We start from the raw sequence: 14475 nt of genomic DNA, 5'->3' as shown, positions 1-14475 counted from the left end.
GATGCTCTGCACTAGAGTACCGAATCTTCAGGCCCTCTTTGTGAAGCTGGGAATCATGTCAGAGGGAAAAGCCCATGTAAAGGAACTTCCTGGGCTCCCTGGGAGATGACTCAGTCAGTAAAATGCTTGCCACACAATTGTGAAGACCTGAGTTCAATATCACAGAACCAATGAGAAGGAGGAGGAGGAGGGAGTGAAGGAAGGAGGAGGAGGAGGAGGAGAAGAGGAAGGAGAAGGAGAAGGAGAAGGAGAAGGAGAAGGAGAAGGAGAAGGAGAAGGAGAAGGAGAAGGAGAAGGAGAAGAAGAAGAAGAAGAAGAAGAAGAAGAAGAAGAAGAAGAAGAAGAAGAAGAAGAAGAAGAAGAAGAAGAAGAGAAGAAGACTTGCCTGCCTGCCAGCCAGCATAGCAAAATTGGCAAGCTGTAGACTCAGTAAGAGATTCTCTCATGAAAACCAAGGTGGGAAGTGATTGAGTATGATACCCACATGCTCCTGTATATAAATATCAATAGAGACACACATAGAAACTTCAAGAAATCTAGAATAGCACTCCTTGGCCTGGGAAGACATCTTGAATGTAGAGAAAAGTATGACACTGAGTCTGGCAGACCTGGGACCTCTTTGTTGAATCCTGAGACTGTCCCCAGCATTTGAGTCTTCCTGTCTGTGACCTGAGTCTGGCAGACCCAGAACCTCTTGGTTGAATCCTGAGGCTGTCCCTTCCTGTCTATCATTGAATATAATGTCACTCTCACCAGAACTCTTGGATGTGCTGTCACCTGTTCATTTGGAAGAGAAAGAGGCAGGGGTGGAGTGACTTCTTGTTCCTCCAGGCCTGAACAGCCAGATTTCAACTGGAAAGGCTAAGTTGCTAAGCCCTCAAGACAGGCCTGTCCTCATCTATGTCATCCTCCCAAGTATGACCAGTGAGTCAAAGAGTCTTGCAATACAGAGTGAGAAGAACAATTGGATACATAGGACAGCATGGGGATTAGGGTGTCGAAACTCGATTCAGGGACTGGGAAGATGACTCAGTGGATAAGGTACTTGCTGCACAAACACAAGGACCTGAGTTTGAATCTCCAGCACCCATATAAAATATGGGTGTGACAGTGCACTGTAAGCCCAGTGTTAGAGCATTCTGGAACCAGCCTAGCCAAATCAGTGAGCTCCAAGTTCAGTTGAGTTGAGAGACCTAGTCTCAAAAAAAAAAAAAAAGCTGGGAAGCACTGGAGAAACCCCCAGTGTTGGCCTCTGATCTGTGCACACACGTGCACAGAAACCTTAACACACATGCACACACAAAAGCTCAGTCCATATTGGAGCTCTTTGGTGGGAGACAATCCCTGCAGGTGCAGAGTAAGCTACACCACCATAACCACCAGTGATGACCCCGAGCCCCCTCTAAACACCTGCTGCGCTCATATGTGAGGGCTCTCAGGTTCTCATGCATGCCTCCAGCTTTGGTCATGGTCTCTGAGAAAGCTAGGGCCCTGCAGACATTTTCCTCGGCCCCAAATTCTGGCTGGCCTGTAATAAAGGTTGGGATGAATGAGTGTGGGAATCGGTGCACACAATGCATAGCAATTCATTACATCTGGGAGGGAGCCGTCGGACCTGCCTCTCAGGCCCGTGAGAGGGGCTCCCTGGGAAAGCCTGCAGCTTTGTCATGCCTGGCTCCACACAGAGAAGAGCTCCAGGAAGTTTAAGGTCATCAACAGAAAGCAAGTCTGACAGCACGTCCATTTCCCATGCTTAGGCCTGTTGAGTTTGCGTACTCTGTCTTTACTCTTAGGCGCTCTGCCTGCGATGGGGATGAATTACCATGTGGGCAATAATAGCACAGGCTCACAGAGCCCTTTATGAAAATAGCTGTGTGCTAACAGTGAGGAATGGGGTGTCTAGGACTCCAAGCACGTGTTTTTAAAAGGCAGCAAACACCTAGACCCAATGTGGAACCTTAAATGAGATCAATCACCCCTTAATCTAATTAGTTTCGAAGCTATTTTAAAGAGCTTAATTAGATTAAGCCGTGATTGATAACACTTTATATCTACTTGAGGAGAGCACTTCTAATTCACCTTGAGTCTTTATGCTTCCAGTCAAAAGCCTGTTCCAAAGCCTGGGCTGAGTATGGAATGGATGAAGGAAGCAACAGGCTGGTATTTGAAACCACTCTCGTGCCTGTAGCTGGGTTGAGTCAGGCATTTTGGGAGAGTCCTTGGGCGCAGGCATTCTGAGTCCAGTTAGCATGGCCTTCACGAGGACATCCTGAGACTCTAGTTTAGGAAGCCTGCAAGGTGACAGAGGGAAGGACTGAAGTCAGGCTACTAGGCAAGCAGTCTAGGGGTTCAGTGCAGTAAACAACTGGTTTGGAGAAATAAGCTACAAACAGGAATGGAGCAGGATGCTTGGAGTAGCCCTAGGTGCCTGTGACACACCCAGCCCTGGTCTGCACCCTCTCTGTGGAGGTGAGCTGCTTCAGGAGAGTGTTGAGTCTACCTTGACAGTCCATCACTGCCCATACAACAGCACTCCGGGCACTGTAGCACCTCTCTGAGCCTGCTGGGAAAGGTGAGCGTGGATGCAGGAAGCAGGTGATTTCTGGGCAGTCTGACCAGGGCTGTGCGTGGGAGACAGGAAGGACTATATCTGTGCTAAACTGAAATGTCTGTCTCATCTCCTCTCCACAGCCCGCATGTGTGATGCCCACCTCCGAGGCCCCTCGGGCATCATCACTTCCCCCAACTTCCCCATTCAGTATGATAACAACGCACACTGTGTGTGGATCATCACAGCACTCAACCCTGCCAAGGTAAGGCTCCCACGGTTGGGGAATCAGGGTCCCGTGGGCAGGTTAGGGACAGACTGCCTACAAGGGACTGCCAACTCTCCAACCTCCTGGTGGTAACTTCTCTGCAGAGAGCTTCCGCTTGCTTTTATTGGGTATTGAATTTACAAAAACTTATTAAGACAACAGGAAGATATAAGTAACATTAACTCAAGAAACACTGAGTATTCATGTCCCAGCATAAGAAAAAGAAAAGCTATCTTGACAGTGCTCCATCCAGACCAATCCTCTCCCATCCCAGCACCTTCAGACACAGCCATGGCCTGAAGTGTATTTGTTATTCTTGTGTGTGTTTGCTTATACTTAACTGTGTGTGCCTAGACTGCAACGCTGTGTGTGCCAGCATTTGAACTGCACATGAATGTAATCTTGTTTTTAATGAACTTCCCTCACCATTTATCTAGGATGTGTGCAGTTAAACTCTTATCCAAAACCTTTCATGTATTCATTTCTGTCACTGGGGGGGGTTGTTGTTGTTTTGGGTTTTTATTTTCATTTTCAAGTATTTTTTGTTGTTTTTTTAAAAGTGTGACAGTCTTGCTAGGGTCCACAACAACCTGTCTGGATCTGTTGAATTCTGTCTGATTTGTTGATGCTGAGTCCTTTGGTCCATGAATACGGTATGTCTTTCTACTTGCTTAGGGTTTCTTTAATGGCTCTCAACCAATTCATCTCCATTACAGTTCTTACTAATTTTTTTATATATTTGTTCCTAAATACCATCTGTACCTTATGTCATATAAATATAGCAGTACGATTGGTATAAATATAAATCAGGGCTTTCAAAATCCATTGTCTGAATATTTCTTGATGTTCATTCAAAAATGTTATCAATTTTTGCACTTTGATTTTCTTTATACATAGCAAATATCCTGAGATCATTTATCTGAGATTCCTTTGGCATTGTGTTTATAGGCAGTTGACATCTGTGAAGAATGATGGCTTTATCTCTTCCTTTCCCATCTGTTTATCGTTTGTGATGGTGGCTGGTTGATGTTGAGTGGAATTTGTTTCTTCACTATTCTATGTGATGTTTCCTGGAGAATGTTTCTTTTTAATATATGAAGTCTCCTTTGGGGCTTGAAGGAGTCTTTCACATCCTAGTTTACCGAGACCTTTTATTGAGGATGGATGTTGAATTTTATCAAACAACTTCCCACACCTGTGGTACCATCTTTCCATCTTTGCTCTGCTCCTGATTCTCATCCCACAGTGAATAGTGTTTGTTGGCTCTCCCAATGCTGCCAGTCTTGTTACTAGGTCCTTACTCGTCACTTAGTGTGCACACTTTCATACTTATCTATCTTTAATTCTCTAACACCTTATTTAATAATGTGTTTCTATTTTGTTAGGTCTGTTCTTTTATTTTATCCTTGCCAGAAGTTTGTATCAAGAAAATGCTGGCTTCATAAAACAGTTTGAAAAATGTTTCCCTCTGCCTCCTGGGATTGTCAGTGGAAAATTGCAATAACTTTTGCCTTGAAAGTTTTGTGGACTTTTTCAGCCAAAGTGTCTGGATCTGGTGTTGGGGGATTAGACTACAGAGTTAATATCTGTAATGACTAAAGACTAATCTAGGTTGTTTGTTTCGTTCTTAAGTGCATTTAACTAAAAATTTCAGAAGTATTGTAAAAGTATTATAAAGAGTATTGCACAGTTATGCTTACTGATATCTGCTAATATTGTGCTTTGTGTCATTTTTCCTTTCTGATTTACATCTTTGAAAAATTGGTATTGCCAAAAGCTACAAAGCTGCTAGTCTCTTCGAAGAACTGAGTTTGATTTTGTTACAACTCTTTAAAAATATTTTCTGTCCATCATTTCTTTCCTTTCGTATATTCAGTTTTATTTTATTTTATTTTTCATCTAGCATTTTATTCTTCATTCTTAGTTCATAATATTCAATATTATTTCAGTATCTAAGGCTACAAATTTCCATCTGAGGATTATTTTGACTAGACTTCTACAAATTTATATATATATATATGTATATATATATGAAAGAGAGAGAGAGAGAACAGTTCTAGCACTTAGCTCTGATAGTCACTTGGTTTTAATTTGTGTTTTTAAGATTTAATTAATTTTATATGTTTGAATGTTTCATGTACATGTACATGTATACGGGCACCAAATGTGTGCCTGGTATCTCAGGAAGTCAGAAGAGGGTATTAGATACCCTGGAACTGAAGTCATCATGTAGGTACTGGGCACCAAACCCATGTCCCCTGTCAGAACAGCAAGTGCTCTTAACCACTGAATCACCACCACCAGCCCTTTTAAATTTTTTCTTCTAACTTTGGTGCTGAAGAATGAGCCCAGGGCCTCAGGCATGCTAAGCAAGTGCTCCCTCACTGATCTACACCCCAGTCCTGTTCTGAATATCTTCCCATTTCCATCATCATTTCATCTTACTTAGAAATATATCTGGATTTCTAAACAATGGAGTTTTCTGGTTATATAAATGACTTATTATAAAGTTTATGTATAGGGAAAACTATATATTGACTCACTTGAAATTGAGATATATTTATTGGACCAGAGGTGGTCATTTTTCATGTGTTCTACGGGTGCTTGAAAAACAGTATGTATTTTCAAGGTACATTTTGCAGTTTTTGTGTTCTGCATTCTCCACCACACCAGGCTTGCTGTTTGTATATGTCTTATGTCTTAATTGACTTTTTGCCCTCTTAATCAATATCCTATGAGGGAGGGATATTAAAATCCCACTATGACTGTGTGTGTCTGTTTTTCTCTGGAATTCTGTCGATTTTTGTGTTCTGTACTTTGAGACTGTGTAATTAGAGACACAAGTTGAACATTGCATGCTTTCCTATTAGATCAACTATTTCAAAAGAATTATGTAATGACTCTCTATTGGTGGTAATTTTTTTCCTTGACACTTCCCTTTCCCTCCCCCATCCCCAGCAATCAGATCAAGTTTCTTTTGGTGTCTTTCTTATCTTTTCTATTTAGTTACTTTCAACTTTTACTTGATGTTTTTTGGTGTTTTGGATGCATAGCTAATCTTTTTAAGACTAATAATTTTTTAACTAGAGAATTCAGACTATGTAGTCATATTTAATCATACAGTTCTGGCTATTTGAGTTAGCCTAAAATACTCTGGAAATATATGTATATTTATAATCTGCAAGTTCTATACTTCTATATGTTCTTCTTCTTGAGAGGTCAGAGATCTCAAAACACCACCGTTTGAATGGCTCCACTGTTCTCTGCAAGTGTGTTTCCATGTCACACCATTTCCTTCTACACCCGGCCAGTGTTACTGTTAATAAGCCAGTGCTAGTTCCGGTTTCTGGTTCTGGCTTACTTGTGTATTCACCACCTCCCAATTTCCAATCACTTCCATCACAGTCCTACTCCGCAGAAAGTACCTTCTTCCTGCTCCGTCTCCACGCTTTTCCACCCATGTTCCGGTTGCCAGCAAGCTTTCCAGTCTTAGCTCCCTGTTGTCTTGGGATGTTCTCTTTACCTGGTTCTTAGAAGAATACCCCTGGACATTTGCGTCCATACTTTCTCTGAAGGTGTATCTATCACTCTGCTGTCTTCTGCTGTCACTGTCAATTTGTCGTCACTTCCTTGCATGGTATCATTTCTGTCTGCTTCATGGCCTTCTCCTCACCTTTACTGCCCAGCATTTCGCTGCCCTGTGTCTAGATGTGAGCATCTCATACATCTTCCTGTGAGTTCATCAAGTTTCTTGGACCTGTAGCTTGTACCTTTCCTCCAATTCTGGAAGTGTTTAACTGTTATCTTTCTCACCATTGCTCCATCTTCATTTGATTCCCTCTCCCCCTCCCTTTTTTGGGAGTTTAAAAAGGTTCACTTTCTCGCTATGTCTTGTTTCTTCAATTCACATTTTTCCTCTCTTCTGGTCACTTATTCTCATCCTAGCTGTTAAATTCAGTCACTGAAAACCTGTTGTAAATAATTTTCAGTTGTGGCACCATCACTGGTCCTTTGTAACATGTTCTTGATCGCATTTCCCCTTCCTTGGATGCTGAGAGCCTTGATCAGTTTTTAACGAAGCCTCTTTTGTATTCTGGGTCTGTTGGTATAAAGTCCGTACATTTGATTTGGGGATCAGTTTTCACCTCCCATGGCTCCCAGAGTCATGTTTCTATCTGTGCTGTTTAATCATTGACTAGAATATGACTAGAATAATCATAAACTTTGGGAATTTTTTGAGACGGGATAGAACTTGTTTTGTTCTGCTTTGTTTTTCCATAGACAGTTTGTGTTGGCCTGTGTCTGGTGCTGGGAGCATCTCTGGCTATAACCCTCTTCAGATTTAAGATTTCACCACAAAGGTTTCAAACTACATAAGGAGCATGAAGGTCACAAGTCATATGCAAGGGCCCCCACTCCTCATGAATGATCAGTGGAGGAAGTCTTGCTTTCTGCCCTGTCAGTGCCAGGGGCTGAGCATTACAGCTTCCTGTTCCACTCAAAGGTCAGAAAGTTCCAGGTGAGAACAGACAGACTGATTTCTAGTTCACCCCTATGCTACTTTACACAGGGCTGTACCCATCTCGGGGAGCACCAGCCTCTGACTCCTGTCCCTTCTTCAGAAGTCCCTAAAACCAAAGCTGAACTTCCCTAAATTTCAATAGTGCACTCAAGGCCAACGCTGGTCATGTGCTCCAAGTCATTCTCCGGGTCCCCATACTTGCTATGCAGCAGCGCCTGACTCGTGCTTTATGTCAGTGTGGTTGGACTGCTTCAACCAAATGACTGTGCTCCAGGCAGGGGCCTTAGATGGCAACCTTCATTTCCTTGAAGCTCTCTTCAGGGTAGAAGGTGTGATCGAGGTGCTGGCAAATTAGGTTTCTGCAGAGTCCTCTGCCTGGCTTGTGAGCCCTCTACTGATCTTGTCCTCCCTTGACCTTAACTCTCTGCATACAGAGGAGCTCCCCAAGACTACTGCCTCCTGCTCCTCCCAATCCTGCTCCTCCTTCTCCTTCTATGGGGCCATCACACCTCTCTCTTTAGGACTCCCTTTTAGGACCTTGTTTGCCTTAACTACTACCCTAAAAGGCCTGTCACCTAATAAAGTCCCAGGGGCTTCCACACAGGAAATTAAAAAGGATAGTATTCAGTCTCCCTAGTTTATAAAGAGCTTTTTAATTGTTTTGATTTTAAGTTTTATCCACCACTTCGAAATCTTCTAGTTCAAGTGCCTAAGGTCGCAGCACCAAAAACACAGGAAGCAGGTTCCCCTCCAGAACATCTTACAAGGAGAGATCCACATTTTATTGCATTGTGTTGAACTGAAGCTGCTTGGCAGGGAAGGGCTGCCACACCCACGTGGAGTGAGGCTACCACAGAGCTTACTACTGTAAGGTTGCTAAGTGGCTGGCCAGAGGGTTCTTCCTCAACACAATTGAAGACATTAGCTCCGTTTGGTTTTGAACTTGAAGGTTACAGTAGGAGAAGGTCTGAATGAGAATTTGTGGAGGAACAGTCTGTGTCTCTCTGATTAGGCTAAGCCTTGCCAGTGCATGGAGCCTAGTGACCCATATTAGCCCTACCACCACACACCAAAGAAAAAGTTGTTCCAGCCTGGGCTCCCAGAGCCAGGCCCTCTAAAGAGAAGGCCCTTCCAAGGTTACTCCTAGCAATCTGCAGGTCATGAATAAGATTCCAGAAGTGGCTGAGGAAAACCATAAGGGTTAAGAGAGTAAGATGAGCTTTCTCTAGAAGGTGGCTCTAATGTTGAGTGGGAGGGGAACCCGAGATCATGCCTTGCAATGAGTGCTTGGGCTGGTGTCTCACAGCTGAAGCTGTGGAAGTGCAGTGACCTCCTGCTGACAGAGGGCAGTGCACACTTTCTAACCTGCTCCTGGGAGCCACCCTGCGACTTCTCCTTCAGCAGAAAAGAAAGCACGGTGACTGAGTCCACAGTGTGTTTTAAGAGATGGCCATCTGCTTGGTCACTGACTCTAGGTACGCCTTCTGCGCTTGAGGATGCACATGTGTGCAAGCTAAAAACCAGAATACAGAGAAGTGCCGCTGGAAGGGGGCCGGAGTACTAGGGAAACTCAGGAAGAAGTTGCTAACTAGAGTGTCAGCGGTGTTTTTTTACAAAGGAGGCCTTTGACCAGGGCCTTAAGGATGGGTAAATAGGAAGGAGCTCAGAGCAGACCTATGCAACAACATTGAGGTTGGAATGGCCTCTGAAGATGCAAATTATTTCCCAAGCCCAGATCAGCTGCTAAAGGAAAGACAAACAGGGTCCACTTCACGAGGCACCCAGCCCAGAGGTTTAGATTCTATCTTGAAGCAAAAGAATGTGAAGCTAAATGTATTAGGCTGTTGTTAATAACAATAATGGCTTTTACCGTATGTCTATTCTATGCCAACCATTGAGCAAAAGAATCCTTCTATATAAACGATCCATTGCATTTTCTTAATTGCATAATGAATTAGGTTTTAACAGACCCACCAGATGGATGGGGAAACTGGAATACAGCTAGGTGTAAGGTTGGAAATGGCCAGCCCACATGGCAAGTAAGTGGCAGATCTGACCTCCATCTTTCTGTTTCAAGTGTCCTGGAAGTCATGGCTGTGATGCTTTCTGCTACTGACTGGAAGGATACACATGGGAACAGCTGGGATTGGCGCTGTAGGATAGGCAGGGTAGGATGATGGGGAATGTTCTTCTGTATGTTTCTCTTATTAGTTAATGAATAAAACACTGATTGGCCAGGCAGAACGATAGGTAGGACTAGGAGACAAAGAAGATTCTGGGAAGTGTAGGCAGAGAGGAGTCATCATGTGATCCCAGAAAGTGGCCTAGCTGGGCAGAAAGAAACTGCCACAAGCTAACCTTAGAGGTCTGAAGGTCTGTACAGACAGGCAAGAAGTAACACAGCTGAGCAGAATTAGGATATAAGCAGGGACAAACAGGAAATCCCTCTCTTCTCTGCAGAGACATTGAGCAGTCATGATGTAGCAGACAAAGAAGATGCAGGTCTGGTCTAGCCTGGTAAGATAAGACCACGTGGTCTTGGCTTACCAGGAAATGCCAGACCTGCAACTCCTTTGCCTGCTACACTAGGGTGTGTTTGAACAGCTTTGGAGTCAGGGAGCTTTAACAAAATTCCCAGGGTAGCAGTGGAGAGGAGCAAAGATATACTGGGGGAGCCAGACCATTTAAGAGGCTGGTGCCATTAACAAAGTAGAAAGATGGTACCATCAGCCAGGAGCAGATTTGCAGGATAGAATGGGCATGGTAGTTGATGGGGTAGGAGTGGAAAAAGAAGGGACAGCTATTATTCAACAGGGTATCTTAATTGATGGGCAGGGTACTTGACACACCATAGGCATTCAACATTTACTAACTCAGCAAGCAGATGTATGACTAGCTTGAGCCAGTGAGGGACAGAAGAAAATATAATGGCTAAGGAGATAATTTGGCTTGGGAGAGTGCTTGCCTTGCAAGCATGAAGACCTGTATTCCAGCAGTAAAGCCCACATTAAAAGCCAGGCATAATAGTGTATGCTTATTTTCATAATTTCAACCCTGGGGTTTGCTGGCTAACTAGCCTGGACTAATTAGAGAGCCCTGAGTCCCAGTGAGAGACTATGTCCAAAAAAACACAAGGTAGATGATTCCTAGGGATCACTTGAGGCTGTCTTCTTGTCTCTATGTGTGCTTGTGTTGTGATCATGCATACACCCACATTCATGCTTACACACACTTCTTCATACATGTGTACCCTCACACTAAGATTTATACATACAGAGAGAGAGAGAGAGAGAGAGAGAGAGAGAGACTATAAAAAGAAGAACACTGATCATGAGGTACATGAATGCTCTGTAGTACATGAGTCCAGGTTCAAGAGAGAGGGTTAGATGCCTTCTCTGGCACATGGGTAGGAATAGAAGCCTAAGGAAGGGACATAATTTATTGGAAAATGTGAAGAGAACTGGGAGACTGAGTGGACCTGGCAGCCATCATTACAAGTGAAAGAGCCATGGAGCCATGGGGAAATAGGAGGAGAATTAGATGGAAAGCAGGGCTTCCCCAGTTAGAACATGCCTGGCAATGGCAGTGGTAAGAGAAAACTTGTTGGAAGAAGACTGAAGGGATGGCTGGCCGTGGCCTTGGCCTTGGCAGAAGACTTGTCAGAGTGGAGTCTGGGTGTGGACCAGACAGCAGGGCTGGAGGGTACTGGGTGGAGGTGAGGCATGGAAGACTGAGAACGAAGATGCCTTGACTTACAGAGTGAGCCAGGACACAGGGGAATGGGGCATTTTGAGGCATTTGTTTGGAATGTTGTCTGGGAACTGGAGTCCATGCACAGGTCAGGGCAGAGCAAGCAAGGAAACTCAAAGTGGAGAATTGAATGGAGGCACCTGTTGACATCTAAATGCCTCTGATTAGGCAACATGGAGCCAGGGTGGACGGTCATGATGGTCCCCTTTTCAAAGAGCAGACATGAAAGGTGGGCCAGAGGCGTGAGAACTGGGACACATGTCATTCAGTGCCCTCCTTGGGCGAGCAGTTGTGCTCCCAGGCAGCCGAGGGTCCTTCTTGAACTGGCAACCTCTCCATAGCTCCTGCTAGCTGTGCGCAGGAAGGATTTAGGGATGTTCCAGGCCTACAGAGAGGAGCAGTGGGGATGACCATGAGCCTGCATCATTATGGGCACAGGAACCAAGGACCTGGAGGCTCCACACTATGGAGATAAGAGCATAGTCCCAAAGGGGAGTGGGCAGAGGGTCCACCCCTTCTTAATACACTAGATAGACATTAGTAACCTGGCTACCTAGCATCCCAAGAGCTTGACAGATTCAAAGAAAGGGGACACAGGTATGTGGTGTCCTTGGGCAATGCCAGGCCAACTTTAGGCATTCAGGCCACCTGAGTTCTTACAATATTCGTCTTAGTGACAGTATAATATCTGCCTACCATGGTATTCCTTGAATTCGGCTCACCATCAAAATACTGGTGCAGATTCCCAAGACTATCCCTCACAAAGAACACGTCGAGTAGCTCTGGGAGCACTTGGAGCCTCTATGTTATGGAGCATTCGGTGGCCCCACCAGTCAGGTTGTAATAAACAGAAGTCTTGTCCTTCTGGCCAAGCCTGGGGGCTACTCGCATTGCCTGTTCCTTCAACCTCAGTGGCAGACACCTTGAGCCCTGGTTTAAAAACATGCCTGGCCCTTGAAGACCGCTGTCTGACACATCAGAGGTGTCCCTGTGCCTTCTCTGCTCCTCCAGGCTGTGGAAATGCCCTAGTCTCTCTGTAAAGCCTTCATCACGCCAGCATGCCCAACCCCCCCTCCCCCCATTCCTTCCTTTGCTTGCTCATCAGCATGGCTGTGTGTGCACAGTCCCTGCCCCTAGTTCCCTAGTCTCCCCAAAAGCAAGAGTAGCAAGGCCGCCAGTGTGCCTCTCCCTCCCACACGGCACAATGCTCAGCATAGAGACACTTTGCCCTGTCGAGCATGCCAGTCCTGGCTCCTGGGCTTCCTCTGCTCAAGGACATTTGGTGCATTTCTCAGGAGAGACTTCTTGTGCTGAGGGTCTCATCCACAGCCCTCTCTGGCACTCTCGTTCTCTCTGTGTCTCTCTCTCCCTCTCCCTCCCTCTCTCCCCCCCTTGCTCTCCCTCCCTCCCTACCTCCCTCCATCTCTCCCCACTTCTCTCTGCCGCTGTCAGAGACCCTGGCTTCACCAGCCCCTACTCCTCCCCTGGATGCCCCACCTGCTCCTACTAGGTCTCCGTGCTTACTGTCCCCACTCTATGCTGAGTCACAGCTTACCATCATCTACATGAAGGCTGTCCAAATAGCCAGCTCCAGCCTCAGAGCACCATCCAACTGCAGCCCCATCCAGGCTAATCTCCACCCCTGCCTCGGCTGACCTCGCTGTTCCTCCCTTACTCTGAGCCCATAGCATGTGCTGCTGAGCCCATGCCCTCTTCTGCACTGCCGGGCCCTGTGCATCCTCTCCTTCCTCCAAGAATCCTCCTCCCATTCTTTTCTCTCTTGCAGATCCCCAGCACTAGTGGTCTGTGTGCATCCTGGCATTTCGATGCTGGGCTAAGTTGTGACGAGATAACTTAATGGGAAGCAGCTAGCTCCATGCATGGCACATAGTAGGCACTCAGTAATCATGCCCCAGAAGATACGTTTGTTTATCCACTTATCTAATGGGTTTAAGTTGGATGTCTGAGCTGGATACAAATGTGGCTCTTGATCATGCCTGTTTCTCCCACTGAAGGTTCTCCTGCCTCACAAAGGGGCCTTGTGAGCTTGATTGATCTGCATGTTAGTTAATGAGTCATTATAGGATCCAGCCTTTAAACAATGGCCAAAAGTGGAGGAGGAAAGAACAAAGGAAAGCATGGATACCCGGTGTGCTGGGGCCTGCTGGAAGGCAAGTCACTGTGTGCTGAACCTGCCTCGTGATGTAATTAGCCCCTGCATCCTGGTCAGTACTCCATGGTGTGGTTCAGGTCCAAAGGCAGCGGGAACCAGTGATGGGAATCATTTTATGACTCCAGGTTCTGCCCTTCAAAGCAGTATTTTCCCATTATGGGCCTGGTAATCAGGCACTCCCTCTGTAGAGGTGGCTTTGGTAAGTGGTGTCCCTTGCCCCAGGTCTGGCTGGATGCAATGACCATGTTTAGCCAGGGCTGTAGTCACTGCAGAGGGAGGCTGATCCTCCTCCTGGGGACACCATCTGGCTGGGGACACTTTCCGTGTGGCATGCATTTGCCAAGCACCTGCTGAGATCCAGCTGAGAACTTGGAGCAGCTTGAGAGGGTAGGTCACCGTCCGTCCCTGCCTTGTGCACCTGTGACCCTGCTGATGTGCTCCAAGGCAGTAGAGCATGGCAACAAGAAGCCTGTCTGAAGGTAGCACTCTGTCACCAGGCTGTGTGAGCTAGGCAAGCCACATGACCTATGTGCCTGGGCCTTCCTCTCTGTGAAATAAGAGCTACCTTGATTTTCACATGAGCAGATTTTGTGTAATATGCTTAGAACACAGTTAACCTCATGGTAGGCATTAGCTACTATAGTGAAGAAATCTTCTAAGACGATTAAAGACTATGCTTAGGCATCTCAGGGAGTCTCCTTGGCCAGGGCTCAGCAGACTAGGACATGGGGACATCAAGCTCATCACTTGCTTTATAAAGTTTGATTGAGCTACAGCCGTGTCTACGTAAGCACCTACAGTGTGTGGCTGTGATCATGCTACATACCGCAGGGCAGTGTGACAGTGAGTGTGTGCTCCTCAGAGGTTTTTTGTTTTTATCTTGGGTTTGGGTTTGTTTTTGCTTCTTTCGAGACAGGGTTTCTCTGTGTAGCTTTAGAGCCTGACCTGGAACTCAGTCTGTAGACCAGGCTGGTCTCAAACTCACAGAGATCTCTGCCTCCCGAGTTGCGGGATTAAAGGCAGGCACCACCACCGCCCGGCTTGTTTTTGCTTTTCAAAGACAGGATTTCTCTGTGTAACAGTCCTGGCTGTCTTGGAGCTTGCTTTGTAGACCAGGCTGACCTCAAACTCACTGATATCCATCTGTCTCTGCCTCCCAGACACTGGGATTAAAGGTGTGTGCTACCACCACCCAACTCTCAAAGGAATTTCTG

General features: G+C 45.8%; 1 protein-coding gene across 3 annotated transcripts in view; it reads left to right on the top strand.

The window, feature by feature from the left end:
• Csmd2 (CUB and Sushi multiple domains 2) overlaps window positions 1–14475 on the top strand; it is a 558343-nt gene that overhangs the window by 309604 nt on the left and 234264 nt on the right. For 2 of the 3 annotated variants that reach the window (XM_040756596.1, XM_040756595.1), the window contains exon 10: window positions 2692–2813. The exons of the other annotated variant lie outside the window; for it this stretch is intronic. In XM_040756596.1, coding sequence (XP_040612530.1) covers window positions 2692–2813 — 122 coding nt within the window. The remainder of the gene's footprint in view (window positions 1–2691; window positions 2814–14475) is intronic. 3 annotated transcript variants of the gene reach the window in all.

The sequence above is a fragment of the Mesocricetus auratus genome, unplaced genomic scaffold (genome assembly GCF_017639785.1).
Source record: "Mesocricetus auratus isolate SY011 unplaced genomic scaffold, BCM_Maur_2.0 Super-Scaffold_100014, whole genome shotgun sequence".
Classification (NCBI taxonomy): domain Eukaryota; kingdom Metazoa; phylum Chordata; class Mammalia; order Rodentia; family Cricetidae; genus Mesocricetus; species Mesocricetus auratus.
Note: the sequence above shows the minus strand (reverse complement) of the source record. Positions and strands in the feature narration are given on the sequence as shown.